The sequence below is a fragment of the Engraulis encrasicolus genome, chromosome 10 (genome assembly GCF_034702125.1).
Source record: "Engraulis encrasicolus isolate BLACKSEA-1 chromosome 10, IST_EnEncr_1.0, whole genome shotgun sequence".
NCBI lineage: Eukaryota > Metazoa > Chordata > Actinopteri > Clupeiformes > Engraulidae > Engraulis > Engraulis encrasicolus.
In genome coordinates, this window is record NC_085866.1 from 17,308,220 (window position 1) to 17,336,206 (window position 27,987).

Genomic DNA, 27,987 nt, shown 5'->3' on the forward strand with positions numbered 1-27,987 from the left:
CTTGACTACGTGAGCACGAGTTCTGTGGCTCTATGACAATCCTACCCTGAAAGAAGCCTTAGAAGAGAAGTAGGCAGGTCCTGTTTTACACAACTTCGTTTTGGCACATTTGCTTTGAATGACTGTAGCTCCTACAAAGAAAGAGCTAGTAACTCAATTCAAAGACTGAATGATAGTCCACGTTTTTAAATGAACCATATAGCTCTTCTGTGTTACATCCAGGGACTGAGGCATTTCAGATTGGCTCAACAACACCTCAAGGGGTAAGCTTTCATATGTGCACAGTAGCGTTTTGGAGAGCGCGCACATCCAGATTGGACAGGTGCTGGACTTAAACACGATTAAACATGAAAGGAAGGAAGGTCCGCACACTGTTGCTGCTCCAGGTTTATTAACACAACGTTTCGACCATGCAGTCTGGTCTTCGTCAGGTGTATGCCGGTTTGACATACACCTGACGAAGACCAGACTGCATGGTCGAAACGTTGTGTTAATAAACCTGGAGCAGCAACAGTGTGCGGACCTTCCTTCCTTTCAAGCTTTCATATGTGACCATGATCAGGCTTCTAGCTCAAAAGGTTCTAGTAAGACCTTACATGGGGGGTGCATTGTGACAAACCAAAAAATTTACAAAAAGACACTTGGCAAAACGCATTGGCATATCCACACATAATTGTCTTGGGAAAGGTCATATAGCTGCATCAAGATCCCCTTTGACAAACAGCTTCAGTAGCCCTCTGAATAAGTCTTAAAGGTGTTTCCAAGGCCAAATGTATCAGCTAAACTGCTGAAAAATAGTCATTTCTAGGGGGCCTTCATTTCCGTGTTTCAGAAAAAAGATGTTCCAGCCCCTGTAAGTCCTTGGCAGTACATCACAAAATATTTCTGTCACTTCCTGTGCATTCTACAGAGTCTCTAGTTTCAAATGGTACCATCCACTTCAGGATAGGTAAAAGTATGCAGACACAGGAACCATTTAAGTAGACGTGGTGCAAAACCTTTACGAAACTCAAAAATAGCCCCGCAGCTTAAGAGGCTAGCCACACAAGAAAAAAAAAATGAGAAAATGACTGTCTCTCTGTAGTTCTCATAAACAAGAAAATCTTTTTTTTTCCCAGCTAATAGGCGTCTCAATTTGTTGCCCCCTCTCATGCCTTGACTTTCCATGCTGAATGTGCTGTACTCCCATTAGCCATCAGACAGGAACAGGTGAAGTAATTACAACACATGGCCTAACATGGCCTAGGGGGAAAAATTGTGTAACTTTTGTGCCATGTACCTTTTTCATGTTCCATGTACCGTTGCTCATGTGAGTGCCTCTTATTGATATTCTGTAGTCTATAATCCTCATACTTGTTTTGGGGTCTCTCACTGTTCAGGAACCTAATGTGAGGATGCTCAGTAGTGTAATATATTTGAACTGACTGCCACCTTGTGGCCTTTTTTGAGTATTACAGAATTGCAACATTACAGACAAGCAATTATGACAGCAGCTACAAGCATCAGTCTAAGCTCCAGATATGTCTTCTGGTCTCACTGGCAGTGATGTATAAAGTAGCCTACTTGGCTAGAGGAGTGGAGGGGGTTGGGTTAGGGGGGGAATTAAGGATAGCTGACAAAACATCACAGTGTCTTCTGACCTGTTCGACACTCCAACCCTGACAGGTAGTGGCATTGCACTTTACCATGCCTCCAGTACTGTCCATAGAAGAAGAAAGTGACTCCCCTCGCGGCCATGCCGTAGTACACTCTGATGAGGTAAGACATCCGATCTCTGCTATCCTTGCTAACAACCGAGCTAAAGGCCAGATTGATAGCCCATCAGTTGCCAGCACATCCGTATGATGTGTCAGGAGAGAGGTTTACATTTTAGGTAAACATTTTACCTCCGTTACACCAACAATCAAAGACATGCATTAGGTAATTGGATTCAAAATAGTAACATGGTAATTGTAAATGTAAAACATATTTTTTGATATAGATGGAAAGCAATCTAATGACATTTTGGGAAGTTTAATTGCATTCCCATGCAATAGGATTCGAGGGTCTCTCTCTCCCATGGGCAGAAGGTAACTATATACTCAAATGAATGTAATGGAGTACTTTTTGATGAGTAAAGTCGTTTTTGAAATGGGTACTTTTACTTTTACTCAATTACATTTTTGCCCAAGTACTTTTACTCAACTACATTTAAATCTACTCTGAGCAGGGCCTACTGAGTAAAATCGGAAATCAGAAAAATTAAATGCAGGAAAAATGAAATGAAATGTGTTTTCACTATTTCACATAATTTATCTATCTTGGACCTATATGCTGTATGGTAAAGGTTTTGACGGTCCCATGTCATTGATCCAACAGCCCATTATTCTGACCATAAACATTACATTACATTGCACTGCACTTAGCTGACACTTTCATTTATTCAAAGCGACTTACAGTTGTCATACACTTGTCAGGGTATATTGGTTACAGTCCCTGGAGCAACGTGTGGGGTTAGGTGCCTTGCTCAAGGGCACTTCAGCCATGGATGGAGATGTAGGGAGAGGTCAGGGGGGATTTGAACCTGCAACCCCTAGATTGAAAGACCAACTCTCTATCCACTAGGCCACGGCTGCCCCCAGATGCAAGTGACTGGCTGAAAATACCATTGGAGTGTGCATGGAATGCTGATTCGTCAAACATTCAGAGCACACCCCGGGAACTCCAGCTGGGGGAGGAGCAGCACAGCCTGTCATAAATTAATTAAACTAATTCATTGAAATAAAGTGTACATAGAATAGATAATAGAATAGAATAAAATAGAATAGAAAATGTTGAGTAAATAGACAAGACTTAGACAAGGCTTCTTCACACCTGGCAGCTAAACAAAATGCACCAAACTATTTCCTTTGAGAGGCAAACCTAGCCTGTGAAATTGAAGGTCCCAAACACAATGACTGGGGACTGGTTCCAAACGAAAAAGAAGTGGGGTGGCTATAGTTTGTTGACTGCTTCCATCTGGTGGATTCATGTGTGAATTGCACGATGGTTCAAGAGTTATGTGCAAACAAAAATCCATCAATCAAAAGTCAAAAATCCCGCAAAGTCCTTGTGACACCAGTGTAAGAACTCAAAATTTTGCCAAAATTGTAATCACATATATTTGATGGCACTCCTCAAAAGGTTAACAATATCGTTTCTGATAAGGTGCTATTGACAGGGGAAACCTGACAGATGAAACCCAAAGTAGCTCTGAAACATAATGCAGTTGAAACTGAGCAGTTGTTCTTATGAGTCTTTATTTAATACTGTCCTACTGTCATCCTTACAGTCTTTTTTATGTGCTCTCTCTCTCTCATTCATTCACTCACTCACTCACTCACTCACTCACTCACTCACTAGAGGTGCTCCGATCACCATTTTTTGGCCCGATCACCGATACCGATCACCAAAAATCTTTATCTGCCGATTACCGATCATTGCCGATCACAAAAATGATTTCCTATTTTTTTAATAGCCTATTAATTATCCTTATTGAATACCATTTCTGCCCATAAACCAATCAGTCTTAATTTGCACATGTCTATTATTAGGCTATTATTATTATTATTATTATTATTTTTTATTTTTTTTTATTATTATTATTATTATTATAATTATTATTATCTTTCAGACTAGTGTTGGTAATATAGTCTACAGTATTAATCAATGTATAAGTTATTGCATAGAATAACTAAAATATTTAAGATTGAATTGAAACTGAAACATTACACCAAATAGTCTTCCATATAAGAGAAAAAAAACAACCTGTCGCTTTAAATGAGCAGCCTCGTGAGGAGAGCCCCTCCCCTCTCTGTCACCGTCCACAGATGCAGTGCTCCACTACCGTTCTGAATCTCTCTCTCAAGTTTTAACCACATCTGTCGCCGTTTGGTGTTTCAGCGACTATCAAACTAATCGACTGACTGCCAATTACAAATTTGAAAACAATAATTGACATGTTTGTGCTGACAACGTGAAGTTGTCGCGTGCTGACCGAGGCAACACAGGTTATAACGTAAAATGGCTCACTGGCGAGTACTCAATCGCAAATTACATTGTCAGATAAACGGCGCATGGATCGGAAAATCAGATCATTGTTGATGCAGATATGGTTATGAATGGTGGAAATGAAGGGGGGAATGCCGAAAAGTTATAGACAAGCAAAGATGCCTTCTTTTGGTGCAGTTGCAGCTGTGCAGAGCCAGCGCCTACATGCAGCGCCAGGTGTAAAGGCAAAATGGTTGCGTGAGGAATTTAATATCTCTCGATCGGTTTTTTGATCGGCATGTTTTTCCGATCACCGATCAGGCTATTTTTGGCCATTATCGGCCGGTCATGATCGGCAGCCGAGCAATCGGAGCACCTCTATCACTCACTCACTCACTCACTCACTCACTCACTCACTCACTCACTCACTCACTCACTCACTCACACACACAGGCAATCCCTCACCATCATTACAAGTCTGTACAATCTTAACAATTATCTCATTCTTCCTTGGTCCACAGCACAATCTGAATGTGGGAATAAACACATCATTGCACAATGAAATTGTTTGGTATATGTACATAAACACAAGTAGTTATATTTTTTGAACATTTAATACTGTAAATCAGTGGTGCTCAAACTGTGGTACGTGTACCACTGGTGGTACTTGAGACATATCTGGTGGTACTTGGAATGCCATTATGAACCTCTCCTGTATTGACTGGCAAAAGTGAATATGGAAAGCCTTTACTGCGATATTCTAATGTTGGTTGTCAAGGTGGTACTTGGAGAGCTCAATATTTTCTCAGGGGGTACTTCACGCAAAAAGTTTGAGAACCACTGCTGTAAATGATGGAAACTCACAGCAAACTGTGTATCTACTGTATCTCTTCACTCTGCTAGTGAAAAGACTTCAGGTAAGTTTCAATTTTGCATACCATTCTCAGTGCATACCTCTACAACATGTCCATGTCCCCAGTGGTGTAGTCTACTTTTTATTAGTGGGCATACTGTATATTTGAGCATTTTTGGAAGTGGGTATACCGTATATATTTGTGCTATTCAAATGAATGGATCAATCAATTTTAAGTGGGTATACTGAAATCCCTGAAATTTTGAAGTGGGTTTACTCCATATACCCGCGTTCTACGTAGACTACACCACTGCATGTCCCTTCACCCTTTCCTTTCTTCCTCCCAATCACTCTAGTACAGTGTATAGCTATCACGATGGATGAGACCATCGGAGGCACTAGTGCATGCATGTCTCTCAGGCAATCAATAGATGGAATTTTCACAGAAAAAAATATAAAGAAGTAGTGACGGAAGATTTTAAAAATGCCCATGAACGCCTCAATAGCAGACCTTCAGGGGTTGTGGCTTGGTGTCGTCAGACTGAAGAGAAACAGACAGGGGTCAAACGAGGCCACCTCTTCCTCCCAGAAGCCTGAGGTACTGAGACATAGTTTGGATTCTCCATGGCAACAAGCAGAAGATGTGAATGGCCACCATGCTTAGGCCCAATCTCAATTCACCCCTTACCCCTACCCCTTACCCCTCCAAACGGAGTCTGCCTGGCCGAACCCCTCATTTTTGAGGGCTACAAAGTCCTCCCCCTTACCTATACCCCTCTGCCTTAACAACTATTGGGATACCCCTACCCCTACACAAAACGGAGGGGAGGGGTAAGGGGTAGGGCCAAGGGGTGAATTGAGATTGGGCCTTAGTCATCTTGGGGCCTTTCTTCCACAGCCTGAGTTCAATAAATGGTCAGCACTCCCATTACACCTTGCAGCTCCAGAGGGAGGTAGGGAAGAGGATGTAGGACATGGACCACAGCAGGTAGTAGACACAGGCTGGTGGAAATGAGGAGCAGAACACCATGGCCACACCTGCAGATAGCGCACATCAGAAGGATGTTACAACATAAAGCAGGAATCAAGGTAACACCATTATCTTACCCTTATATAGTATGTTTCAATGCTATATTGCGTGTAGCCCCTTAATGCACGCCGTACCTCCTGTGGCACGCTGTAATAGACATTGCAAGTTAACTAATTATTTAATTAATTTTTTCGCTGATCTATGAATGGCCGCGGAAACAACATTTTAATGTTGTGAATGGCCCATTCCACTCTTTTAAGACAGATGCAAATATTTGCAGCAGATGTAGAATAGACAATGAGAGTTACGTAAAACAACAGAAAGCAACGGTGGTCTTGTACCTCCTGCGTAAATGACTTTCTTCCAGGCCTGCGACTCCAGCACACGGTCGTGGGGGTAGAAGTTGTGACTGATCATGAAGAGGATCATGGCCACAGCGGTGATGCGCAGGGCCACGATGTTGCCACCGCACAGCAGCGAGACGCAGGCCAAGATGGCGGAGGAGTAGATGCAGGGCAGGCCGCGGTACATGAAGGGGATTCCTGTAGTGACAGGACACCACAGTCAGAGAGAGCATGGGGGGCTTTTATGCTGCTTAATGTAGACAGGACAGCCAAGAGGTGACAGGAAGTAAGGGGAAATGACCCAGGTTGGACTTGAACCCGAGTTGCCAACATAATATACAGTATACGCTACCTTTGACTTGTCAGCACCCAGTGACGCTGCATTTTTTGGCTAAGCCCTTTCCGAGGTCTGAGCTATTCTAATGGGGGCAGGCTTTATTTATATTAAAAACCTTCTAAACATAGGCCTACTCCAAATATTATCCCAAAAGGTATCGCTGTTTGCTAGTTGTCTGCTGATATTGCAAAACCTTTTGGATGTTATTGTTTTTTTGAAATGTAAACAAACTCTGACCCCATTACAATGACCAGGATCTCGGAAAAGACTGAAGAAAAGTACTGACAAATCCAGGGTAGTGTGAGAATTACAGCTGCATGTCGAAATTGGCAGAAGTTATCCTTTAATTAAGCTCAAGGTTCTGAGCGCAGTGTGAAAGCCATGGGAAGAAGATGTATGGTCCTGGCAGCTCCAGGAAAGGGCCTGAGTGACTGTGTGTGTGCCTGTGTGTGTGTCACAGAGTTACTGGCAGCTGAGCACTCAACAATGAACAATGGCACATTTAGCCAACATCACATGGGGTGCCGATGGTCAGCTTTTGAGGCACAGCCAGGGGCAGGAGTGATCAAGCTGTGAGATAATAGAGAGCATAAGAATTCAGAGAAGGTCTGCACATTTCAGTCCTTTCTGTTCTTTAGTTTCTGATGACCAGACTAACAAATGCTTCGATCATTAAATGTTAAAGGATAACTTCGTCAATTTCAACGCGCACACACTACCCTGGACTTGTCAGTACCTGCATTTTTATTTTGTTTTGTTCAGCCTTTTCCGAGATCCTGGTCATTGTAATGGGGGCAGAGTTTGTTTACATTTCAAAAAAACATCTTGATGTATTCCCAAAAACATCCAAAAGGTTATGCAAGGCTAGCAGACAACTAGCAAACACCAATACCTTTTGGGAAAATATTTGGAGTAGGCCTATGTTGAGACGGTTTTTAATGTAAACAAAATCTGCCCCCATTACAATAGCTCAGATCTCGGAATGGGCTGCACCGAAAAATGCAGCATCACCGGGTACTGACATGTCAAGGGTAGCGTGAGCAATACAACAGCATATTGAAATTGGCAGAAGAGCTCCTTTAATTAAATGCTGTCCTGAATTTGGGATGCGTATAGATCCTTGCTGGTAATAACAACTACAAGGACAAATCAATCAGGATAAGTTAATAGGCAACAAACAAGGCTAATGCACTTCACAGCATAATACTTAGACAGGCAGATTATTAAATGTGCACCATAAAAAACGAATTCACTGGCTCCCACAAAAAACCTGTAGTCAGTTTACAAAAAATAACAATGCTCCCTCCCTGTGTGCTTTACCAATCACAGAGCACCTGCCTGTAATTTCTTATGGGCTGATAATTATGTTTCAGCTGTATCATGACTTTCTTGTCTTGATTTACGATATAAATTAAGGTAGACAGTGGTGAACAACAATGTCAACAGAGGGGGACACAGAGTCTGGGGGACAGTGACACAGTGGAGAAATCCGTTGAGGGAGGCTTAAGACTGTGACTGTCTCTGACTCTGGACCTATATGGATATGTTTGCCTTAATTTTTTAATCTTCATTGACATGCCCCCTGCCGACAAGACTCGATTATAAGCTACAAATGCATTATTTATAAAACCATAGGCCTACTACATAGTGTACACACCCATATACATCTGTGCGTACAGACAGATACAGCCACACACACACACACACGCACGCTCGCACGCACGCACGCACACACACACACACACACCCCTTACCACTTGAGAAGAAGCAGAGCCGTGTGAAGACCGACAGGACGTAGCACATGCACAGTATGTTGTCGAGGAGGCTCTCAGTCCTCAAGAGCAATGAGGTGGCAATCCCAAAGGTGGTGAAATCTGCAAAGTCATCAAGCTTAGCACCTATGGACACGCAAACACGCAGAGAAAGATTAATACACACAAACACAAAGAGACACGAGACATAAATATATGAGAAATACAGGCACAGTGTGGATGTGAGTAATGATTGACTGAAAGTGCATGTTAAAGCACATGTGTGCAAAGGTCTGAATCAGCCCTCTGGCCCTTTGTAAACAAAATTCCCAAATTGCTTTATTCTGGAAGCGGTCGGTGTGTTTTTGACAGGCCGGTGGTATGGCGTTATGGAGCAAAATGGAATTCCCTGGTTCAGGCCGAGGCATGCGGACCACGTGTGGAATGCCACAGCCCCCAAAAATGGGTGGCTTAGGCACACAAAGGCCGCCTGATCAGGGCATGCTGCATTACATCCAGGGGCATTGTTCACTCACAAAATAGCCCCAGCAGTGACTCACGAGAGAGTGACCACTGTTGAGCTATTTCAGGCTGCAGTGGGAAATATGTGATTGCACCCCTTTCACTCACACAATACACACACACACACACACACACACACACACACACACACACACACACACACACACACACACACACACATACAAACAAGGAAGCCAAAAGGGGGGACAAAGGGGTCAGTTGTCCCGGGCCCAGGGAGTGAGTGACTGGCAAAGCTGTCAGTGGCCCTTCGCGCAAACACACATACATGCACGCACACACACACGCACACGCACACGCACACACACCTAACTGTCTAATCCTTACCATAATGTTTTTGGGTCACGTGCCGTTGCAGTCATGTGCCCAAATAGAGACCATATGGTGCTACAGCACCTTTCTCTTTTGAAAGCTTTGTTTTGATTTGTTTTGTTTATTTTTGTCCAGTGTGAAAACTGCAGGGAAGAACTGCATGAATGATGAAGCAGATTAATCCCCAGAACACTTGGACACAGATATATATATATTTATATATATATATATATATATATATAAATAAATAAGGGCTGGGACATTAATGCATTAATTTTGATTAATTGATCACGCTATGCAATTAATTGATTAACGCGATTTAAACAATTAATCGCGGTATAATATAGCTACATAGTTCTGGATTAGACCAGTGGAGGGCAGTATTACGCCTGATGGTGAACAGCCTGCTGAAATTGAGAAGAATTCTCTCTTCTTTTAAAAATGAATAATATTTTTATATTAAGCTTATTTATTGTAATTATTCAAAATCCATGTGAAAAAAATATATTTTCACTGTTCTCAAGTCAGATATTTCAATGCGATTAAAATGCAATTAATTCGATTAATTAATTTCAAAGCCTAAAGATTAATTGGATTAAAAAATGTAATCGAGTCCCAGCCCTAACACTAATTTAAAAAAATTATATATATATATATATATATATATATATATATTATATATATATTTTTTTTAAATCATGTGGTGTATCAAACCGTGGGTCAAAAATCGTGATACAAATTGAATGGTGAGTTGGGTGTATCGTTACAGACCTAGTGGTTCCCAAACTGGGGGTCGGAGATGGGGATCCAAAAGGGGTACCAGTAGAAAAGGTTTGAGAAAAACTGCAGTAGATGAAGGTAGAGCCTAGAGCAGCAACAGGTTCCTGTAATGCTGTATTGTAATCAAGTCAAGTCAAGTCAAGTTTATTGTCAATTTCTTTACATGCACTGGTCATACAAAGAATTTGAAATTGCGTTTCTTGCTCTCCCATGCAGACATAGACTAATCTAGGTAAGGACATAGACAGTATAGACATAGACAGTACTCATACATGGACATAGACAGTATGGACGTAGACATTGCTCATACAGACATTTAAAGTGCAAGACTGGACAACAGAAGACTTGTAGAGAACATACATTAAGAGGAGGTATTTTGTTGTGCTTTTTTTAAAAGTCCTTTATAGCGTTCTGACATAGTAATAGTAGCATTTGAAGAAAATAAATAATTAAAAAAGGTTTTATTAAATACACCAGCAGCAGTATGTGTGTGTGTGTGTGTGTGTTTGTATGTGTTTTGTGTGCGTGTGTGTGTGTGTGTGTGTGTGTGTGTGTGTGTGTGTGTGTGTGTGTGTGTGTGTGTGTGTGTGTGTGTGTGTGTGTGTTTAGTGCAGGTAGAAAGTGCGGTGTGCGTCTGTGTGTGTGTACCTGTGTATGTGTGTGTGTGTGTGTGTGTGTATGTGTGTGAGTATGAGTTGTGTGTCAGTGTGTGTATGTTTGGGTTTTGTGCAGAAAGTGCAGTGTGCTTGTGTGTGTGTGTGTGTGTGTGTGTGTGTGTGTGTGTGTGTGTGTGTGTGTGTGTGTGTGTGTGTGTGTGTGTGTGTGTGTGTGTGTGTGTGTGTGTGTGTGTGTGTGCATGTTTTGAGTTAGTGCAGGTTGAAAGTTCAGTCACAGATGTAGTAGTGCAGGTGGAATGTTCAGTCGCAGATATGGTGGTGGGGATGAGGGGGGGGAGCGTTGTCAGTGGCCTGGCTGGCTAGAGGCTGACAGTGAAGGGAGAGTGGGTTGAGTGTTCAGTATCTTGATTGCTTGATGCATCGTGCTGCTTGCAAGCCTGGTGGTATGGGAACGGAGGCGCCTGTACCTCTTTCCAGAGGGCAGGAGGCTGAACAGTTTGTGTGCAGGGTGGCTTGTGTCTTTGATGATCATCAGTGCTTTTCGGGTGAGGCGTGCGTGCGGTGTAAATGTCCTGCAGGGAGGGGAGTGGTACTCCAATGATCTTCTTCGCTGTGTTCACAACACGCTGGAGTGTCTTCCTGTTTTTCTCCGTGCAGCTTCCTCCCCACACTGTGATGCAGCTGGACACGACGCTCTCTATGGTTCCTCTGTAGAATGTTGTCATGATGGAGGGTGTAGCACTTGCCTTCTTTAGTTTGCGCAAGAAGTAGAGACGCTGATGGGCCTTCTTCGCCAGTGATGTAGTGTTGGTGGTCCAAGAGAGGTCGTCGCTGATGTGCACTCCAAGGAACTTGGTGCTGCTCACTCTCTCCACAGCATCACCGTCGATGGTCAGTGGTGGCAGTTGTTTTTGGACCCTCTGAAAGTTGACAACAATCTCCTTGGTCTTGTTGACATTCAGCAGGAGGTTGTTGTCTTTGCACCATCTGGCCAGCAGGTCTACTTCTTCTCTGTAGTGGGTCTCATCGCCCTTAGTGATGAGGCCCACCAGTGTTGTATCATCCGCAAACTTCACTAGATGGTTAGTGCTGTGGGTCGTTGTGCAGTCAGCTGTAATACGACAGCCGGCAGCTCTGCATGTGCATAAAGTGCCCTCACAGTATTGTTTGCCGAGCACTGCCTCGCACAATGTCTGTGCCCTTAATCCCTTAAGACACGGTCTTATAAATAAGATGTTACCAGAATGGCAATGACCAAGTCGTAATGTATTACTAAAGGCCCTGTGCAATGTCATAGTAGTGTAGTACTATAGTAGTTAACTTTCAATGTCTATTACGGTGTGCCACAGGAGGTACAGCGCGCATTAAGGGGCTACATCGGCTGCAAATATTTGCATCTGTCTTAAAAGAGTGGAATGGGCCATTCACAACATTAAAATGTTGTTTCCGCGGCCATTCATAGATCAGCAAAAAAAAAATTTAAAGTCAAGTACAGTGTAAACTGTAATTTTAGTCGTCATGGCATGTGCAAGAGTAGCCTAAAGCCATGCATACCTGATGTTTATAATACAATATAATACAATGTGACAAGCACAACGAAATTGTGCATTCCTTGTTGAAGCAAAAATAAATAAGAATAAAAAACAAAATGGAATAAAAAGAATGATATGTATATAATAAAAACTATGCTTTTGAAGCATAATTCAGTTCTGTGATGGCCGCTGCGTAGAAACTTGTGATATTTATAAGTGTTTTGACTTTCTCTAGCTCAAACCATCCGAGGGGTATCAGGGTTACACTGCTCAGGTGCAGCTGTGTGCAGCTGAAATAACTGTTCTCTCTGCATCCACATTTCCCGAGCAGACAGGCTACGGCAGGGATGTCAAACTCTGGCCCGCGGCATCATTTTATTTTGCCCTCGAGATCATTTCAAATGTGTATTACAGTTGGCCCACATAGGCTACTTGAACATGAAATTTGGTGTGGCTCGCAGGAATATGAGCGGGCCAAGGCCAGTGAAACAGCTCACACTATGCAACTGAATATGTACAGGCACATTAAAACTGTGATGGTAATCTGCTTGTGAAATATAAAGGTGCATTACGTGATATTTGTAGTGGTTTATTTCCAGAATTCATGCTGACCTTTCACGAATGTTATCTTTTTCATGAATACTTACCATCACCATCAAATTCTAAGTATTCATTATGTCTGGTAAAATTGCACTCAAGCTGTAGCACTCAACTGCGAGGAGCAATCTTCCGCTGTGACATTCACTTCCACGCTTCCAAGCCTGTTCCTTTCTTGATCGTTTGAAATACTTGTAAGGCTTTGAGCCTCGTCTTGTGAGTGTGTGACTTTAAGGCTGTGGCACTCCAAAGGGTGTGCTCACTTAACTTTGAGACACAGCTCAATCATTTATTACACAAATTCGGTAACACTTTATTTTAGGGATACATCTATTACCACTAATACATACAATGTTAATGCCTGCATAAGTAACTTTTAAGGCATGTACTAAGCAAATGCTCAGGCCTACTAGGTCCTTACTACGGTTAAATTGGTAATAAATCCCTTATTGTGCATGAACAAGACATTTGCGAATACATGCCTAACTGATTTTGCTTTGTACATGCCTTACAAGTTACTTACACAGGAACATTGTATGTATTAGTGCTAATAGATGTATCCCTAAAATAAAGTGTTACAAAAAATTCCAGTATGCAGAAGGTGCAAGCCTGATGTTTGTGACTGTAGCAGTGCACACTGTACAGTATGTACTTTTAAGAAACTTAAAGCACAAATTTGCACAACACCTGGATGATTCTTCCAATAATATCACGGTGGCACTCTGTAATCGAATTGACAGTAGCACAAGGTATACATCCAGCGCACTGGATAAAATGTAGGGTGTAAATAATAATCGAAATGTATCGATATATCGCGATATAATCTGACGATTGGGTCAAATCGCATCGTATTGTGGGGCCATAACATAACAGAACTGGAAAAGTAATTGGAAAAAAGTCAAATCGAATTGTATTGTATTGTATTGTGGGGCTTTCTTAAGTATCGAAAAAAAAATCTCGTATCATAGTATCAAGTATCGTATCATAAAATAATTTATTTGCATCGCATCAAATAAAGATATCGATATTGAATAATATCGTCAAGGAGTCTGTTTGATTGTCCTGGTCTGTCTTGATGTGTGTTTTTGGAGTCTGGCGAATAAACAGAATTTAACTGAACTTCATTTCATTTTCTGTTGCTGATCCTTATTTATGAGAGCTAATTTGTAAATGTAAAAATGCAAACTGTGAAAATTCCCTCTACATCACTGATTTATCCCTTCTCCCTCAGTCAATAAAACGTCTATGCATCTCCAGTCTCCAGTCTATAACTGTATAAAAGGGGGCAGGCTTCACCCACCTCCATCTCCGATGGGAGGATATACGGTCCTTCCATGGATCACCGTGGAGACGGGAGCCTGCGCCAAAGAGATCTTCATGTGCCATTTCAACAAACCCCATGTACAATTTTAATGATCATGAAAGTCATTAATCTTCATTTTGCCTCTCGAGTCTTCATGGTAGAAATTCATTATCATGTTATCACACGTCTTTTATATATATATATATATATTTGTTTGTTTAACTTTATTTTTGATAGTACAGTGTGAGAGGTGGACAGGAAGTGAATTGGGCAGAGGTCAGCAAAGGGAATCGAACCCGGGTTAGCCGCATGGCAGGCGAAATGCCCTACTGGTTAGCCACGGCAGGGCCTCATCACACATGTCTTTAATGAAGGGCCTGTCTCAAGGGACATATCGGGCTACAGTGCCGCTTACAACCGGCAGAAAACAATCAAGGTTACGAAATTACGCTACAGGGACAAATTGGATTCAGCTTGTGTGTGGAGTGGCCTGATAAACATCACAGGTTCTTCAAGCAAGTACACACTAGCAGATGAGCTGAATGCTTTCCATGCACATTTGACATCAAATCTATATACCATCACAAATAGATTAAAGCTAGCCCCAGCATCATCAGCTAGCCCCTGTGTTTGCACAAATATCCTATGCCTCTTTAGCCATGGGGGTTGTTCCATCATGATTTAACTACACAATCCATCTCTGTACCTGTGCCAAAACGAAAACGTCCACTATGCCTCAATGACTACCACTCTGCTGTTCTGAGTTACAGTATATCAACAGTAATGAAATGATTTGAAAAGTCCTACATCTGTACATCCCTGCCCAGCTCGTTTGACCCTCTAACAGTATATCTCGGAGCAGCCTTGTAGAGAGGGTAGTGTTTCAAATACCTTGTGGTAGATGCCAGTAATGACTCGACATGGACAGCAAACATCCAAAACAGAAAAAACATAACTTTTGTATTTCTCACGCCTGTTGAGATAATGCAGAGTTTCAACACTGATTCTGAAACCCTTCTATGCATCAGCAGTGGAGTGTGTCTTATGGAAATGCACACAAAGTGCCTCAGGGAATTTTCACATAAAGTTCCCTTTACAGTCCTAAGTGAACCAAACTCAGTGCATTCAGACCAGGAAAGTCTGATAGTTCACTTGCTTTGGTCCGAACCAAATGTTTTGGGTTTTTTGGGGGGTATGGCTCGCTTTCACACTGTACAATTGTACATTTATCAATTGTACATAATTGTACAATTACAGGCTTATACTATCTGGAGAGAAGTGGCCTAAAGTGTGTTGTGCACTTACCCAGTGCAGAGCAGGCATTGAGTCTCCTGGCAACCGCCCCATCAGCCAGATCCAGAAGGTAACCAATAAGGACCAGCCAGCAGGCAGCATACTGGTGCCTGGGGGGACAGAGAATAACACCTCTGTAAATCTGGAACATATACACATGGTCCGTTAAGTGAACATATACAAAGTACACATGCTTATAAGTAACTGATCCTCTGCACACATGTAACATGTAATTGCATGCAGCTTATTGAAGTCTTTTTGGTTAAAAGTGTCTGCTAAATGTGTTTCATAAGTGCGCTATCTGAAATTAGAATTCAGTAGCCTATGTATGCATACATCTTCGTTCTCGCTGGAGAACGGTCTCCTCGTGATCGTCCGCGCAGCGAACTGATCTTGAAAGTGGTTTACACGGTCGCTGGACCACTGCACTCGAGAAATCATGAAAATGCTTTACGGGGTCGCTGGACCACTGCACTCGAGAAATCATGAAAATGCTTTACGGAGTCGCTGGACCACTGCACTCGAGGAACATGAGTTAAAAGCAAAGAGCGGAAATAGCGTATTGGGCAAGGTCGCTGGCCATCGTTCTGAAATTACTGCTGATCCCAAATGTTGTTTATGATTAAAAGGCGATGCGTGGACTCGGGAGTACAGGGCTTCAACTGAGAGCTTGGACAATACCCGCGCCCGCGGATACTGTGCGAGCTCTGATCGGACAGACACCCCCATGCCGGTTATTGGGAGAGCGAACGGAATAGGATCTGGTAGAACTACCACAACGAGGAGGTGGAATTGTGGACCCCAGTGTGAGACAACATCCATAAGCAGCCATGTTTGAAGGGACACAGGTAGAGGCTGGAGTATTCTGGCTGGATGCCTTACATTATGTTGGTTGCAAGTGGGGCAGACTTGAATGAATCTCTTGTAAATCCTTCCTCAGAGAGGTCCACCAGAACTGCTGGGCTGGTCTGGAAGATAGCAAGTGTGAGTGGAAGAGACCATCAACAAGGTATGCATTCAGGCTGGAATGGTCAAGGAGAACCAACCGCACTTGTTCCTCAATATTCCAAGTCAGGGCAGCAATGACACATGGACTGGACAGGATGAACACTGGGTCATTGGAAGATATGTCATCTTTCTGGACCTGGAAGGAGATTCAAGAATCAAGATTTATGGTCCTATCGTGGTTGAACGGTAGGGCACTTATCTACTACGCGGACGACTCGGGTTCAAATCCAGCCCAGGTCCTTTGCCAACCCTTCCCCGACTCTCTCTCCCAAAACGTTTCCTGTCTCTCTCTCTCTCTCAGAGCGTCCTTTCACTAATAAAGTCGAAAAACCAAACAATATCTTAAAAAAAGATTCAAGATTCTTACTTGTCACATGTCTTCTTGTGTTGGCACAATTGCCAGTGAAAAGAAAATTGCAACTGCGGTCTTCTGTGTAGTAACAATAAATTACTGAAGAAGAAAGGGAAAAAATAACAAATGAAGAATATGGCTTAAATACAGTATTTTGAGGCAGGCCAGCCTTAGAAATATAGAATGGATGGATGGAGAGTGTCTTTCATTATCCTTTTTGCCAGAGTCTTTGATCTTAAATATATCTCCTGCAGCCCTGGAAGGGTGGTCCTATGAGAAGGCACTACTCTGTGCAGGCACACCAGCGAGGCACTTGAGGTCCCTGCAGCAAAACTGATTTGTTTTACCTAGCATTAAAATGAGGTGTGGTGAGGCGGCCTTCAGTTTGAGTTTGTTGATTTGTTGAAGTTGCGTCCACGGCTATGGTGAATGGTGACCTTTTAACATACTCATGGTTTTCATGGTCAGTCCAGACTAGGAATCATGAACTCCTCCAGTAAATGATGCCACTCCTCAAGGGCGAGCTTGATGACCAGCAGTTTGTGATTGCTGTTGTGTTGAAGTTGCATTTGGCTGGTGATAGGTGACGGGAGAAGAAAGGATGCAGTGTCCTTCTTCCACTTTCCATTGAGAGAGCTCAGCCATGACTCCCACATCCAAGACATCCTCTACAACAAGCTGCAGATCTGCATGAACACTTGTTTCACGCTTTTATCACCTTGTGAGTGATTCTTTCACCCAGCGGCTATGTGACAGTTTTCCGGTTGAATTTGAAGTTTCTTTATGCTTTCCGGTACAGGCCAAAAAGTTACACACAGAAAAACAACAGAAGAAAGTGCGTGGCAGGACCTTTGGCTTGTACATCTGTCCATCTGCCCGATCTCTAATTTCACTGTATGTTTTACTTTCAGTTATTATATGCATGTGACAAATAAAAACTCCTTGGACAATCTGAAAAACTAATTAGGATGTCTGGTTAACCCAACATTCCAATATAGGCCAATATTCCTGTACTTCAAGTCACCCAATACACTCAGAGGCTGGTCTATCCCGAGGACAGAACCCCAGGATACACCTTGTGGTATGAGATAGGCTATGTAAGGCATAGGCGTGCACAGATAGACATGTGGTGTTGCTTGGGCAACACCAAGTTGCCTTTAACGGACAAAAGTGCCCTTTTGAAAGTTTGGTTTTTATTTTTATTTTTAATTATTTTATTCCTTAAATGTAGGGTTAACGCTGTAGTCGATGTTCCCATCATCATTTAGACATAATTGTCAATTAAAATCGCGTGATAATAATGCCCCAAAATGATAATTTCCCCCTCCAACGGCACACATCTCTCCCTTTGTCAACGTGAGCGCGCTTGAACTGACAGATTCGGAAGCGTGTTGCACAGGACAGGTAGCAGTGTGGCGGGCAGCCCCACATGCCATTCTCCCCTCCAGCCAGCCAGGTAACAGTCAATAGCCTATTTATGATGTTGAAAGTTGCTTCTGACTTTGGAAGTGATCTAAAGAGAGCCCTGGCTTTTATAATGAGACTTAGCAAATTGTGCATTTAGGCCCTATCAAATCTACCGCAGAAGAGGTAGCCAAAGTTATGTCAACAATTAACGCGCGTAACATGCTCATTGCAACAACCATTATATTAGCCTACTGAATCCAGAAGTTGCTCAAACAGTTTCAGGTCTAAAGATTAACAGAATGTTTGGGAAACAGCAAGAGGATTCATGTATGTTTGGGAAACGTTGGCCTCCTGATGAAATAGCCTATGCAACGCACCAAATCACATTTGTGACAGACGACATGGAACAGAACAGCGGTCAGGGCCAGGGAGAAAATAAAACGGTTGTGCGTAAATTCCAGCAAATCTGCCACTTATAGCCTTCTGCTCGGCAATAAAAGCAGGGTACACACAACAATGTCTTATGCGGAGGGGAAACAGGTAGGATAGAGGATTGTGCTTGACACCTCCAGAAAAGTGTAGCCTACACGGATAAAATCTCCGACCCAAAGTAGCAGCCAGTTTTCACAATACCCGTGTAGCCTAATAGGGTAAATCCTTTTGACAACGCCTTGAAATGAGAGTTAAGCTTTAATATTCGTTTGAACAGTTTGAAAACATTCATGGACTAATTAAAATCGGTACTAATGGAGGAAAAATGAGATGCAGAGTTTTCCAAGTAAGGAATCTGTTAGAATGAATCGCTTCCTGATCACTGCGCTGGAGACACGCATTTAAAGCGACAGTACACTTTTTAGTCCATGCGGTAAATGATGCACTAGGCATGGTAATCTAATTATTTTAACTTTCCAACATAATATTCATCATTTTTAAAAAAAATGAAATGTTTTGTTTAGCGTACTGTGGAATGTTCATTAAAATGTGAATTAAAAACACCAAAAAAAACACTGAACCGTTATAGAGTTCTTCAGCGTTGACGTCAACTTGTATGCGGCGTTTAGACTTCCGGTTCTATGGCGATTTTTTTACATTGCAACACGCCATAGAGATTCAGGTTTGGCAAAAATATAAGTTGCACGCCAACAACGAACATTAGCGTGTCCCCGCATCCCTTTCTCATTAGTGGAACGGATCGTATCATCATGTTGGTGTATTCACATGTTAAATCATGACGATTTTAATTCAATATTGCTAACCCCTTTCTGATCATTAAAACTTCCGAACTACATACTTTCCTTTGGTTGCCATGGGTACAACCCTCCGCACGTACATGACGTTAGATACAGGCGCCGCTTCTGTAGTCGCCAAAAGTTTCCGGGTTTAGCATATGGACGCAACATCGTATTTATGTCGAAGTTTGACACAAAATGATCAACCATGTCATACCTGCAGCCTATTTTTAACACCCTCGACAGTTTGCGGGGGTTCGCTAAGCGCGTGCTTGCACTCGGAGCTTATTTGAAACTGGCCCCTATTCATTCCCAATGGAGGCCGGAAGCCGATACGAACCAGGAAGTCCTTAAATGCTAACATGAAAGACTACAATCTACTACATGCTTCCGCGTTACTGAAGAACTCTATTGCAGCCGCCAGTTCCACATGCCCCCCACCACCACCCCAGGACCTGCCCCCCCAAAATGTCTGTGCACGCCAGTGATGTAAGGGGTAACATCCGAGGATGTGAAGAACTTCTGGAAACAGAGAGAAGTTTGCTCCGCCAGGATAAAGGATTTAGTCCATGCCTCACAACCATTCAGAAAGCAGTATAACATTCCAGAGGGTCATAGATATATAAATATATATCTCAACAAAACCATTTCTAAACAAGTTGGGACTTTAAAAACATTCAACCCGTGCATAAGATGGAGAATTGTACAAAGACAACATAATATCGGTTAAAGCCAAGCAAAATTACTGTTTTGAGGGCAACATTTAGATGCCACAAATCTAAAAAAGTTGGGTCAGTTTTGATGATTTTCGGAATCCAGTTTGTATATTAATTTTTAAGTAAAGAAATATCACACACATTTAAAAAACTCAGTCAGTATATTATCAGATTGTATCTGTTCTTGACAGAGAGCAAATGAATGCATGATAACCACCACTGACACCTCTGGGCCTACTCCTCCATAGACATATTATACTGTACACCTATGATGATGTGATTATTCTGGGGGGGTGTTTTTTAAACATTTTTTTCTGCTTTTAATTATTTAACGATGCTTTTTCATTTCGTGTTTTTATTCTCTTTTTTTATGCCTTCATTTGTGCCTTTTCCATGATTGTGTGCTTTGTATCTGTGTATTTATTACTGTCTCTGTTTTGATTTTTTTTACAAAGCACATTGAGGTGCACAACGCCCTTTAGAAATACAATTGCCTTACCTTGCCTTGTTTATGCAGTTTATATACAGTATGGCCATGCACTCACCCATTCAGACTGCTCAAGATGGAAGACATTCCCATCAGCATGTTGGCCACAGACAGCACGTTGGCGGCGTTCTTGCGAGCAAATTCCTTGAGCTGCAGACTGCTGGAGCTCTTTGGCAGAAGCAACTGCTTTGAAGGTGGTAAACAACCTGTAGACAGAAATCAACGACAAGCTCATCAAAACCCAGGTGTGTGTGTGTGTGTGCGTGTGTGTGTGTGCGTGTGTGTGTGTGCGTGCGTGTGTGTGTGTGTGAATGTGTGTGTGTGTGTGTGTGTGTGTGTGTGTGTGTGTGTGTGTGTGTGTGTGTGTGTGTGTGTGTGTGTGTGTGTGTGTGTGTGTGTGTGTGTGTCAAGCAGCTATAAAACATCTCTAAAGGGAGAAAACGTAATGATGTTTCATACAAATACAGTACTGGGTACCTAACCCTACATAACAGACAATCGTTCAATAGCTACGTGTACATAACATTATTGCATTCAATAGAACGTATTGGATGCACCGCGTTTTGTGAACTGTTAATTTGTGTATTTACATGTATGTGCCTGTGTGTAGCCTAGTGTGTGTATATGTGCCTGCATGTGTGTATGCACATGTATGTGTCAAAATCAAACTATGTATGTGTCTCTAAGCAAACACTGCACATAGCACTGGTCTCTAAGCTAGCACTAATGCTGGGGTATTCAAATAAGGATATACAATGCACTCTATGTGAGTGGGTGTGTAGAGGACTCTGGCCCTTCCCAGAAAAGGTCATATCATCTCACATCAAAAAACAATGAATGGGAAAATATTTTTTATCTTTTGTTTTGTTTTTCTATATGAGATCCTACCAGTATGTGCCCTACGGAAAGGGGCTTCAGGACTCTAAATGTAAGGCAGAAATGATTAAGGTGTGTGTGTAATTGTGTGGAGGGTGCGTTGGAGTGGATAACAACAGGTATGATAAAACAATTAACCTGCACGCATACACACACACAAAATATCTCCCACCTACACTTTGGCGGTCATTTCAGACAGCGTGGAAATGAGAGATGCTCCTCTTGCAAATGTGTGTTTGTGTGAATGTTTCTAAGACCAGAACAGTGTATGTGTGTGTGTGTGTATGTGCGTGTGCGCGCACGCATGTGTGTGTGTGTGCGCGCACGCATGTGTGTGTGTGTGTGTGTGTGTGTGTGTGTGTGTGTGTGTGTGTGTGTGTGTGTGTGTGTGTGTGTGTGTGTGTGTGTGTGTGTGTGTGTGTGTGTGTGTGTTCTGTGTGTGTGTGTGGTCTGTAATTTGCAGATGTAAGACAAACTATGGCATGCAATACTGTATATTTGTACAATAGAGTTTTAGATTAGATTCAGTTCCTACATTATTGTGTTTTGTACTCTGCACTTGGTGTGAATCCAAAGCCAGCGGAGTGACTCTTCATCTGTAAAAAAACACCCATTAAGGAAAACAGCACAGCACACACCACAACACACAGGGTACATTCCAATATGCACACTCCCGTCCTCCACTTGTGCTTGTGGCCTCGCCCCGCCTTCTGGCCCCTCCTCCGTGGATAAGACAATAACGTTTCCCGGCTGTCAGCCTAGCCACAACAACTTTTGAGGGATTGTTTTTCATTCACCATCCAATTGCAAATGAGAAAATTACATTAGAATTGTGCTTTTGCAAGAAAATGAATACATTTTCTGTCGTCAGTGACATCATCATGAGGTCACAAGCAGGCAAGTGAGCAAGGGAGGACGGAAGTCCGCAGATTGGAATCCACCCACAGTCCTTCAGCACACATCAACTTGCGAGCTTTGAAGCAGCGATGACGCATGACATGCGTACGAACAGACACCTCTAGCATCAATAATAGCCACTGTGCTATTGCACTGATTTACTCCCTTAGTGAGATGCTGCTCAGAATCCAACCCCCCAATGAGCCTATGTGCTTCATGCATGCAAAAGCAGATGCGGGCATGGTCCAGGTAGACAAATGCTGAGGCTCAAGGTTGCAATTTTTTTTTTTACTTTTTTTTATTTGGCTACAATGCCTACGTGTTTCGACCCTTATGGCCTTCTTCAGAGCGCATCAAGAGCAGGTCGCATGTACTGTATGCTACTTTTTAAAACAATCAGGTTGGTCACATGACACAAGTCACATGATTAGCAGGTCACATGATTACCTTATTGAGAGCCCCTACACTGATGAGCACCAAGGGAAAGAGGTGAAGACTCAGAAGCACTCCAATTACCTGATTGTGGCAGATGCAGGCATATCGTTTGAAAGAGGACTCTATCTTTTTCACGGACATGAGATTTGCCAGAACCTTTTGAATTCATAATAACAGGTCCCATCAGGTTTACTCTGATGGGTGGAAATTCTTGAATCTGAAGAAAAGGTGGCAGCGCAACAAATGTCATAAACCTACCATTGGAAAGGGCATGAATAGAGCGTTCCAATAGTTCCATGCATTCTCTAAATCACCCCAAAAATGTCTGTGGATTAAAAAGCGAATTCCTTTGTAATAACGGGTGAAAAGGGCTGCTTGGGTTTCACTCTTCTGTCTAGTCTCGATGGGTAATGAAAACAAATGTTCTCACCTCTGGCTGTTTAGTACTCCCCTCTGTACAATTTCAAGCTACTCAATGGATGTCTACAACTTGAACGGCAATAAATAATTGGAAGAAGTACAGTTTTTGACCAACTGATATTGTGGAGGTGTGACATTCCTCCACAACATCAGCTGGTTTAAAGCAAGTCACACTTCAACATCCATGTGACCCTCTGATGAAGACAGAAGTCTCACCATCGAAACATGTCAGGTAAAATATAAAAACTTTTACATGTCTGAAACAAAAGAAACACATGTTCTAATATGGGTGCAACAGATTTTAAACAGGGCTCTTGACATCTACAGTACCAACCAGCCCAGGTGCTTAATATCACATGAAGACTATTGTAATGACTGCCATCAGAGTCTGATTTTCAGGTATCTATTCTGCATTACTGCCAGAAGTAACTTTCTATGTTACAAGGAGGCAAGTAGACCTGCAGATCAGTCAATCAGTCAATCAGTCAATCAATCAATCAATCAATCAATCAATCAATCAATCAATCAATCAAAATGACTTATGGCACATTATCATACATAATTGTCATTCAATGTGCTAAAGATTAGAGAAAGAGAAAATTGAAGAAAAACAAACTATAGTTTATACTGTAGAGATAACTATCAACAAAGGCAGAAAAGAATAAAGATGTTTTTCATTTCTTTCTAAAACAAGATAGGCCTACTGTTGGGGCAGATTTAATTTGGACAGGAAAATGGTTCCAGCATTTTGCAGCATAATGACTAAATGCTATTTCACCCTGTCTAGATTTGACCCAACCAGTAGAGGAGATTCTGAAGACCTACGGTAAGACATGTATTAGAACAGCCTGATCTCCAAAAATTCCGTGCTCCTGGACACGGAATTGTTTTCCGTGCTCCTAGACACGGAATTGTTTTCCGTGATGGGCACACGGAAGTACTTTCTATAGGCTATTACCACAGCACTGTGTAACTCTATCAGTAGAAAATACATACCAAATGCTAATCCTAAACAAAATAATGCTATAGCAATTTAAGTTGTGCCCTGACCAAAACATTCCCTAACCTTAACCTGTCATTAAAGACATATTTTTGAGAATTACCTTTTCCAGTTGGTTGCTAGGCTATAAAATTCATATAATGAATGAAAGAAAACTAGCTGTGCCCAGAACAAAACAATCCCTAACCCTAACCTGTCAGTAGGAAAAAAAAAATTTGAGAAAAAATATTTGAAATTAGAAAAATCCTGAGAAAACACAAGACTGTGGAAATATAGAGCTATGGGAGTAGCCTATAGATAGAGCACTTCTCTGTGTCCATCACGGAAAACAATTCCGTGTCCAGGAGCACGGAAAACAATTCCGTGTCCAGGAGCACGGAATTTCGGCAAAATCCGTGCTCCTGGACACGGATTTTGTGCCCTTAACATCCGTGTCCAGGAGCACAGAATTTTTGGAGATCATGTTGATTAGAATGATATTGAGCATATTTACAATATAATTAGGGCCTAAGCCATTTAGTGACTTATATACTATCAGAGGATTTTTAAACTCAGTTCTAAATCCCACTGGTAGCCAGTGCAATGGCCTAAGCGCTGGAGAGATGCTGATGTGAAATACAACCATGTCACATGTCACCTGAAAACACATCCAATGACAGGACGTAAATAATTATCCAATTCTCAAGAAACATATTGAGAAAATATAGAGTTCAGCTGTGGAAGAATGGATTGTTCAGCTGTGTGACTTACCGTCTAACCCTTTTATGACTTGTTTGGGAACCATAGAAGTAGTGAAGTTATTTGTCAGCAGTGTTGGGAAAGTTACTCAAAAACTGTAAAAAATGAGGCCTACTGAATACACGTTATTGACTTTTCAAAGCTATCTGTTGCATTACAATATTACTATATTTAAAATGTGAGGCATTACACTACTTTTACTAGTTTAGTTACTCTCACCAAAATAACTGTCGATTGTCTGGCAATTAACAGTCAATTTCATGAGTCATGACTCTTTCACCTCCCATCCAGGATTGTTTCAGTAGCATGCAAACTGAAAATGTGCAGGTTCAAGAACAACTGCTTTCTGACCCACCACACACTGAACACCATTAAAATCCAGGTTACAGTAAAATGTATTGTAACTAGTATGTATTACAGCCTTTTCCCCTGTAATGCCCTACAATATTGAGCTACAGAAAAAAGTAATGCATTACAGTATTTTGCATCTGTAATGTGATACTCCCAACACTGTCCCAACTAGGGATGCAATCGATTAATCGATTAATCGACTAAAAAACGTTAATCGCAATTAATCGACAATTCAACTGACAAGAGACCCAGGTGAAATGGGCATGTGGAGAATGTGTGTGAAGAGGGGTGTGAATAGGGGAATATTTAACTCACCTGCGGATTAAAGAATTGAAATAGAATTCATTTAAATGTGGTATTTTATCTCAATTTTTATTATAATTTTTAGATAGATTTTTCGAGAAACATTGAGATTTCGGGGGGAAAACGCAGCTTATCAATTAATCGTAAGTCGATATATAAGGCTATCAACTAATGATTAATGAATTAATCGATAATTTGCATCCCTAGTCCCAACAAGTATTTACAATGCACACACATAAATCCTTCTCCTTTTCAACGTTTTTGAAAACCCATTTCAAGTTGTCTGGAACTTAACTCAGACAAAATGCTAAAGACAGGTTGTTCTTCAGTGTTTTTCAACCCCCTTTTTTTTTTTTTAAGGTTCGCACACTCATTTGGATATTTTTCTTCTTTAAGTTATTTTTTTCTTCTTTTTATTCATTCATTCAATGGTAATGACGTTTCGACCTCTCGGTCTTCCTCAGATTCCTGAGGGAGACAGAGAGCTTGAAAGGTTATTGCCATTGATTCCTGAGGAAGACCGAGAGGTCGAAACGTCATTGCCATTGAATGAATGAATAAAAAGAAGAAAAAATAACTTAAAGAAGAAGAAAATCCAAAGGAGTGTGCAAACTTTTTTTCAAAAAATGCATAATCTTTTTGTTCAGCACCAGGGATTGTGCACAAGTAACTCTCTACAAGTTTTTCAACCACTGTGCCATGATAATTTATTCAGCTTCTCCAAACTGGTCTAGAGATACTTTCCACTGTTCTAGGAACTGAATTGTATGTGTGCATTTAGATTCAGGTCATTAGTGTTGTTAACACATAGGTCTACGAGAAAGTTTATTTATTTAACATACAGACACAGACTCTCACACACGCACATTATTTACGCATGCATGCATGCACACACATGCACTGTGTCCTGCTGCATGCTTGTTATGTGTTGCCTAGCTACTCCACAGATTCAGCAAATCACCTGTGGAGAATGGTGGGATGGCATTCTCCTTTCAGCAGCTTTGCGCCACAATGACATCATCAGAAAATGGAATCCATGTGTACATACCCCCACTACACACACACACACACACACACACACACACACACACACACACACACACACACACACACGAATGCACGCGCACGCACGCACGCACGCAAACGATAGCCAGACTCCTCCACATAACTAATATCAATGGAACACAACAAATGGAGAACAATACCAGAGAGCGTACTATGCAGGTGGAAATCTGCATGAATAAGCACATCACTAGGCCTACGCTATAGCAAAACTAAATGCAACAGTAGCTACATTGTTTATGCAAAGACTTCATTTAATGCATTAGAGGCACACATGCAAATACACACACAAGGTGAATATACACACCCACGTCAGAAACCTGAATAGTCATCAACAGAACTTACCAGAGGAGGAGCTCAGCAGGATCATATTTCCCCCTTTGAGACCTGTTAACAGTGCATCCACACACACACATACACACACACACACACACACACACACACACACGCACACGCACACACACAATACTTTAGTACACATAAACACATAACAAAACATAACCTCAACATAACATAACATAACATAACATCTAACCTCTACATGCATGCTTCTGGGTGTTATTTTATTCTACTAGTACTATTACAAGTATTATTATTATTATCATCATCATCATCATCACTTTTATTGCTGTTGTTTACAGTAGCCTATGATGTGTTGGACAATAGGAAAGATGTGCTTGCAGATGTGGAGTATTAACATTGACAATATGCGACTTAATATATCATCCCAAATTTCAATTTGAAATGAAGGCCTATTGTCATCATAACACAAGTTGTCAGTGCGCTTTTATGGCACATATCTGAGAACATGTGTGTATGACTTAACCATATCAAACCATAACTTGAACGATGCTAAAGCGTGGGTGAAACGCTAAGCCAGAAATTGCAATAGGCTATATCAAGTCAGCCAAACATGCTGCCGCCCGCCATTCACGTTTAGAATTTGCTACAGCAAGCTCATATCAGTACCGCTGGCGCCCGAGACCTTATAAGATCTCAAACCACTCTTTTCCCTTTACAGTTACATAACAACGCTAACGCAAAATATGGTCTGTGAAACGCCAAATGAAAACTAAGAACACCAGAATGCCCTATAAGCAAAATGCTATAATAGTCGATGGATATTATTGCACATGCAACAACTGACATCTTACAATGACTTACCTGCAAGGACCTACGCAGATGCAGCAGAAACTTGCGAGGAGATGAGCTAAGTTACTATAAATCTGGAGGAATCCTGCACAATGTAGCTGTATGTGTGCGTGTTTTGTTTTCTTTGTGGTTCTAAAAACAGGCTTGTATATTGGTGTGGTGAGGATTAAAGTAATATGTGGTCTAAAATGCGCGCGCGTAAATGCTGCGCGTCCTTTTAAAGCTTACACTGGCTAGCTGGAATATTCCATCGGATA

General features: G+C 41.7%; 1 protein-coding gene across 5 annotated transcripts; it reads right to left on the minus strand.

Annotated features, from left to right (window-relative positions):
- Positions 1-3,757: 3,757 nt before the first annotated feature.
- tmem269 (transmembrane protein 269) lies at positions 3,758-27,987 on the minus strand. 5 transcript variants are annotated; one of them, XM_063208214.1, is made up of 9 exons: positions 27,743-27,987; positions 26,924-26,965; positions 21,908-21,968; positions 20,555-20,702; positions 15,310-15,407; positions 14,002-14,059; positions 8,327-8,470; positions 6,233-6,433; positions 3,758-5,899 (listed from the first exon to the last, which is right to left on the minus strand). In XM_063208214.1, the coding sequence occupies exons 4-9, from the start codon at positions 20,556-20,558 to the stop codon at positions 5,790-5,792; spliced, it is 615 nt and encodes a 204-aa protein (XP_063064284.1). In that variant the 5' UTR covers positions 20,559-20,702; positions 21,908-21,968; positions 26,924-26,965; positions 27,743-27,987; the 3' UTR covers positions 3,758-5,789. The 5 variants fall into 5 exon arrangements, with proteins under 5 accessions (XP_063064284.1, XP_063064286.1, XP_063064287.1 ...); XM_063208216.1 differs by lacking the exons at positions 26,924-26,965; positions 27,743-27,987 and adding an exon at positions 26,478-26,567; XM_063208217.1 differs by lacking the exons at positions 26,924-26,965; positions 27,743-27,987 and adding an exon at positions 24,875-25,867.

Excerpts from the sequence above, each read along its gene's own strand:
- tmem269 (XM_063208213.1), bottom strand. The coding sequence starts at position 26,948 with ATGATCCTGCTGAGCTCCTCCTCTG. Across the intron at positions 15,408-20,554 it reads ATCTTGAGCAGTCTGAATGG|GCACCAGTATGCTGCCTGCT; the intron begins GTGAGTGCATGG and ends CTGTCCCCCCAG. Across the intron at positions 5,900-6,232 it reads GAAAGTCATTTACGCAGGAG|GTGTGGCCATGGTGTTCTGC; the intron begins GTACAAGACCAC and ends CGCTATCTGCAG.